We start from the raw sequence: 6,470 nt of genomic DNA, 5'->3' as shown, positions 1-6,470 counted from the left end.
GTGGGGCTGCAGCAGCGCAGAGGCTGCCACGCACGGCGGAGACGGAGTCTGGAGTGTGTGCAGCCGCAGACCAGAAGCACAACCAAGGCAGGGCAGTGCGCTCAGAACATAGCGTGAGGCCCATTCTCCAAGCAGGACACCGCAGATGCGCGTCGCCATGCACGGTCCAATCTCGATGTCTCCACCGACGAGTCTGGGAAGGCCCAAGAGCTGCGGCGCCACACTAAATCACCACTGCTCATCCAAACCGTGATCCGGGATGCCACAGCATGGAATGCTGCATCACAGGGAACCACCCCCGGGGGGGATACAAGCTGTCAAAGTATGATAGCCACTAGGCAGGAAGACACGGACGTCGACCTTGGCTGGTTATACTGTCGCGGAATGGAACATCGCGTCTTCAGGGAATCACTGGGGGGGGGGCAGGCATTAGAGAAGCTGTCGACGTATGACATCGATCACCACCACGTAGGAAGACACGGAAGACGGACATGACCCGGCTCTCCAGTGCCAGCCCTGCCGCGGTGCCACCCAACCAACAGAAGGGTAACGCCTCGCCACAGCCAGGAATGTCTCGAGTCGCCATGATGTCTCCCATCTTCGAGTCCGCTGTCACACCTTGTCGTCGCCCGGCGTGGGTCGTATTCGCATGCTGGCAGGACAACGCCCAAGCGCGGCCGGCGGTACGCAAGCAAGCACTGCTCTCGCCTGTATCGCTCTGGCGGGAGACGCCCTCGCGTGCGCAGGGACGGGGAGGCCGCGCGAACGGAATGTGGCACAGCGAGGGGCTGAAGAAACGGACGAGCACCGGGCTCGCACTAGCAGTGTTCTGACCGTCGAGATGGGGGCGTCCAGCGTGGCGAGATGGCGAGTGGGAGCAGGTGGCGATGGCGCCGCCGAGGACAGGCTGGAGCCCTGCAGGCCGTCGTTCTTGGCCCAGCACGCCGCCCTGGAGCTCCCAGTCCCTGGTGCATACGTATGTTGGTGCGACGGATGTGCGTGTGATGACATCGCACGCGGCGAGCATGTAAAGATATCCCAGTGCCCGCCCATCGAGCTGGGACTCGCCCCGCAGTCAGCCGCCTTAGATACCGAATGGCAGGTCCCCCCCCCACACGCGTATGCGGCTACGCATCCCCAGCTCAGGAGGGTACCGTGCGGAGGCCAGAGGGCAGCGAAACCGGGAAGCGCGGTCGGCCAGAAGACGCGGGGGCGGATCAGAGAGTGTTTGCCTACATGCCCCCCGCGGCACCTTCACGAGGATCCATCCCCCTTCGCTGCCAGCAGCGCACAGCATCCCGGACGTCGCGTGCGTGCGGCGTGCGGCGTGCGTATGCTTCCCAGAGAACGCGTGCGGGCGCGGCATGGAAGTGCGGCGTGCGCACGGCTGCGACGTCTTCGAGTCTTTGGTACGGCGCGGATGGGCGGACGGAGACACGCGCGCGCGCGAACACGGTGTGCGTATGCTGGGCTGGGTTCATAGGGGCGGGGCACGGGGCGGGGGCGCGCGGCTGCAGGCAGAGCTGATCCGGGTCCATTCGCGCGTGCGAGGCTGGGTGTGTGCAACCTGTTATCTTCGGATGGAAACGCGACGGACATCGCAGCTGGGAGAAGGGTGGCCAGTACCGTGTGCCCGACAGCATTCGAGCCAATCCCGTCTTCTTTCTTCTCTCTGCGCGCCGCCCACATGCGCAGACGACACACAGTGCCCCGGCTGGCGCGGAGTCGGAGACATGTACGGGCACGCCATTCCTCGACATAGGGTCCCGCCAATCGCAGGCCTCGGAACCGCGCGTCAGTGCGCAACGTCCAGCATTCGTACCCACTGCACTTCCAGTCTTCCGCCGCGCGCCGACCGCCCAACGGCCAACGCCAACAGCCCCCGACGTGCGCAGCCCGCGCGAGAAGCCCACGGACACAGCAGGAGCCGCAGCGACACGCTGCTTCGCTGCCTCGGCATGTGCGGGGCCCAGGAGGGAGGTCCGGACGCCTGTGTCAGGGTTCGGGTTTGGATTGGAAGCAGCACAGCATGCAGTGGCGTGCCCAGGCAGGGTCCCTGCCCCACTGGCCCTGCTCCGAAGCCAGATCCACCATCGTGGTTGATACTCACCATCATTTCGCACTTGCCCCCATCTTTGGGAAGCATTCCTGCAGGGTCAGCTCGGGGAGCGCGCCCTGCGCATTGGAAGTAACGCGATGCAGATGCAAACCCGAGAAGGCCGGAGGAGAGGGAGGAAGAGTTGCGGATCAGGAAGGCAGCCGCAGCCACGTCCAAAGGACGGGAATGAGGATGATCGATGAGCGCGGGCGCACCGGGGGGAGGGGGAGGGCCACTCAGCATCAATGGAAGGCGCCCGCCCAAAGCTAGGTACTAGAGGGATCAGAGTGATGGAACTGGTCAGGAAATGTCGCGGTGGCACCTGGATTGATGATGATCCATCTCCCTTAGCTTCACTGCTAGCAGCGCACGGCATCCCGGGCACTTTGTGTATGTCCCAGAGAGCGTGTGGGGGTGTCGCATGGAAGCGCGACATACACATGGCGGTGACGATTTTGATGCAGCGTGGATTGGTGAATGGGGACGCGCAAGCTCAAGTTGAAGGAGCGGGGGACAGGGGGCAGGGAGGAGACGTGGAGACGTGCAGCTCCGGGGCGAGCTGGTCCACTTGCGCGACACACATCGCGTGCGCTTGCATCCCCTCACCGAGCCCGAGCCACCCCGCTGATTGTGGCCATCTCGCAGGGCATATCGCCCAGACGGGCACACGTGCTGGAAGCGCACCCTCTGCCCATCGCGGACCCGTCGAGTTTGGCATTGCGGCGTGGACCGGGTCCGTGCAAGGACGGGAGCGCGAAGGAGCAGATGGATCAGAGCCCCGCTGAGCGGACGGCAGAACGGCGGCCATCCCCGCAGCGCCGGTGCACGCGTGGCCCGCGTTCGCCGTTGCACAGGACCTGCACACGCGCGGCCTGCGGACGGCGCGGGAGGGGCAGGCTCCACGTCCATGCGAGATGTCAGAGAAGCGGAGTGGGCATCCGCATCGAGCGCGTTGTGGACTCGCAGCACAGAACGCAATCGCGCATGATACGTCGAGCTCGCCCCGCGCGCGACGCGGAGACAGGGTCGTCGGGGTGCGCGGGCAGAGATCGGGGTCGAGCCTCGAGGCTACGCGACATCGGCCGCTGCTTCCCGTCTTCCTGCCCTACGCCCGCACAGGCTGGGGCAGCGCCAGCCATCGGGCAAACGGCCGCGGGAGGCGCGCCCTGGTGGGGCGAGCCGAGGAAAAGTCTGCGTTTGCGTCATCCGCCATCTGCACGATGACGGGTTCAAAAAACCTAGCTTTCTAGCGTCCCGCTTGCCCCCGGCGCAGTGTCCCGCATTCTTCGTTGCGTATCCAGCATGTCGGCGGAGGCCAACGACGGAGTGCTACATGGGCTCACTGCTACCAGATGTGCGGAGGGAGACGCGGCGCGGCCCACTTGCCCCTTATGCGTCCCTTCGTCCTTGGTGTGCAACAGAAGACCATTGACACGGAGCCTGCGCGGGCTCGCCTTCTCTTCGGCTCCCGAGCACGCTCCCACTCTCCCTCTTGACCTTGACTCTGTCGTGATGGGGAGCTAAAGAGAAGATGAGTCCCCGCAATGGGCAACGCGTCGATGCCACCTTCTGGTTCCGCGCTGAGGTTGAAAGGACAGTGCGCCCCTTTGTGCATCTTTGTCGACGTGCTCGATATGCGATGGACGTGAGACACTGCGCCGGGAGCAAGCTGGATGCTGGGAAGGGAGGTTAGAATTTGGATTTGCACGCCTCGGGGCTGCGACGCCGTGCCGTGTCTGCCAGTGCGTCCAAGCACGGACGTGAGCACGCTCCGAGTCAGACCAGATGACCACGGGATGGGCCCAGCAGCGTACCGCAGCGAGAGCAAGCACGTCATCGTGCGGATGGCTGATACGATCCCAGACGGGCTTCTCTTCGGCTCGCGGCCCCAGCCTGCGCGGACGTAGGGCAGGAAGACAAGAAGCAGCGGCCGACGTCGCGTAGCCTCGAGGTTCGACCCCGATCCCCGCCTGTGCTCGATCTCAGCGGCCAACGTCCCTGTCTCTGCGTCACATGGAGCTCGACGCGCCGTGCGCAATCGTGTTCCGTGCTGGAAATCCACGACGCGCTTGCTGCACTTCTCTGACATCTCGCATGGATGTGGAAGTGGAATCTGCCCCACCCCCCACCTGCGCCGTCCGCAGGCTGCGCGTGCGGCCGCTGTGCCATGGTGAACGCGCCACACGCGTGGGGCTGGGGCTGCGGGGAAGGTTTTGAAGCGTGGCCATTGCATGGACGCCGTTCTGCCATCCGCTCGGCTGGCTTCTGGTTTTTCACGCTCCTGTCTTGGCCAGGAGCTCGTTCTAGGTCCTGGCCCATGCACTCGACGGCACGCGATGGGCAGAGTGTGCGCTTGCGGTGTGTGGGCCTGTCCGGGCGATCAGCGGGGTGGCCCAGCCGCCGTCGACATCAACAACATCCTGCAATGGCGTGCGCACCGTTGCGCGGGCGGGGCTCGGTGAGATGATGTGAGCCCATGCCCCGTGCATCGCGCAAATGATCCAGCTCGGCCCAGAGCTACATGCCTTCGCCCTCCTCCTCCCTGCCCCTTACCCTCTGCTCCTCCAAATCGGGCCCAGCCTGCACACATTGTGCTCACATGTGCATCTCCATCCACATGCTGGAGTATACATTTATACAGTAAATATTACAGCAGTGAGAGAGGGATTTTCTTTTCATCTTGCTCACTCTCTACCAGACCCTGTACTATCTATGCTGGGACCATGGTTTCTTTGATACATATGATCTCCATCTATCAGTTTCATCCAAATCTAACTGTTGCTGTTTATCACTGATTCATCTCGGTACTTGCTCTCATCATTCTCATCATCCTAATTCAATGTAGAAGGGAGAATTCTTTGTGCTTTCATGCGCTTGATTGTTATAGGCGAACTCGGCGGCTGGCAAAAACTGTGCCCAATCGAGTATTCTTGTGCTACAATATATCCTTAGGAACGTCTCCAAACTCTGATTGACTCTTTCTGTTTGACCATCTGTCTGTGGGTGGTATGCTGTTGACATTGCTGATTGTATTCCAATTAGTTTGCACCATTCCTGGAACAGTCTTGATGAAAACTGTGTTCCTCTGTCCGATGTGATTTTCATCGGAAGACCATGTAATGTCCATATTTTCTGATACATTATTTCTGCTAGGTCTTTGGCTGGGAATTCCTTGGTTATCGGTATGAAGTGTGCTCTCTTGGTTAATCTGTCAACTCCCACACAGATCACATTGAATCCTTCTGATTCCGGTAGGTCTGTTATTAAATCAATCATCATTACTTCCCATGGTTTTTCTGGAATCTCATTCAGTTGTAAAGGTCCTTGTGCCTTTTGAGTGATATTTTTAATCCTTTGACATTTTTCGCATCCTTGGACATATTTCTTGACATATACCGACATTCCCGGCCACCAATAGTTCCTTGATAGAAGTTCGTACGTCTTCCATCTACCCGGGTGTCCTGCTACTACCAAATCGTGGTGTAGCTCTGTGACTTCTCAATGAATTTCCTCATCCTTAGGCACATGCACTTTTCTTCTGTACAGCAATAAGCCAGAATCAACTTCAAAATTCCAATCCTCCAAGTCTTTGGAGAATTCTCTGCATCCTTTCGTCATCAGATCACAATATGTTGCTGTGATCTTGTTGTTTTCGAGCGCTTTTCTGATCCTCTTGAGTACCATTTGATTATTAACTAAGGAGTCGTGGTCTATTTGAATCGCTCTTAATGCAAAATATTCTTGTTTTAACATTATTGCATCGCAATTGTCTAATTCCACCCCCTCTTTCATGATCTGGCCTCCTAGACAGACTATCTGCACGCTTAAGGGATTGACCAGGCTTGTGTTGTAGAACAAAGTTGAACCTTGTCATAAACAAAGACCAATGAGCCTGTCGTCTTATCAACCTCTGCGCTACTCTAAAGTACGTTAAATTCTGATGATTGGTCCAGATTTCAATCTGGTGTGGGTTTCCTTCCAGGTAATGTTGCCATTCACCCAGAGCACGAACTATTGCGAGTAATTCTTTGTCATATATCTCGTAATTTCTTTCATGCTCATTCATGGATTTTGATATGAATGTGACTGGATGCCACCTGTCATTGACATCCTTTTGCTCGAGTACTGCTCCTGTTGCGAAGTTGCTTGCATCGACTTCCATCCTAAAAGGATTCTCTGAGTCTGGAATCTTCAATATTGGTGCTGAAGTGAAGCAATTCTTCAGTGTATTGAATGCAATGTCACAATCATTGTTCCAGTCCCATTTCTGATCCTTCTTTGTTAGGATATTAAGTGGTTTTGATACATTGATAAGACACTGTTGCTTCTAGGCTCGGAAACGGTTGCTCTATATGACTCTAACGACAGGAAA

At 58.2% G+C, this 6,470-nt stretch overlaps 2 protein-coding genes across 2 annotated transcripts; both read right to left on the bottom strand.

Annotated features, from left to right (window-relative positions):
* Positions 1 to 1,232: 1,232 nt before the first annotated feature.
* On the bottom strand, positions 1,233 to 2,540 carry FIBRA_07983 (uncharacterized protein; the record flags this gene model as incomplete). Its single annotated transcript, XM_012329644.1, has 3 exons — positions 1,233 to 2,070; positions 2,124 to 2,371; positions 2,421 to 2,540. 3 exons carry the CDS (start codon positions 2,538 to 2,540, stop codon positions 1,233 to 1,235), a joined length of 1,206 nt encoding a protein of 401 aa, XP_012185034.1.
* A 903-nt stretch (positions 2,541 to 3,443) lies between these two features.
* On the bottom strand, positions 3,444 to 4,187 carry FIBRA_07982 (uncharacterized protein; the record flags this gene model as incomplete). The annotated part of the gene is made up of 1 exon (XM_012329643.1): positions 3,444 to 4,187. One exon carries the CDS (start codon positions 4,185 to 4,187, stop codon positions 3,444 to 3,446), a length of 744 nt encoding a protein of 247 aa, XP_012185033.1.
* Positions 4,188 to 6,470: the final 2,283 nt, after the last annotated feature.

The sequence above is a fragment of the Fibroporia radiculosa genome (assembly GCF_000313525.1).
Source record: "Fibroporia radiculosa TFFH 294 genomic supercontigs, scaffold22040, whole genome shotgun sequence".
Taxonomy (NCBI): Eukaryota; Fungi; Basidiomycota; class Agaricomycetes; order Polyporales; family Fibroporiaceae; genus Fibroporia; species Fibroporia radiculosa.
The sequence above is the reverse complement of the archived record's forward strand: the minus strand, read 5'-3'. Positions and strand labels throughout refer to the sequence as shown.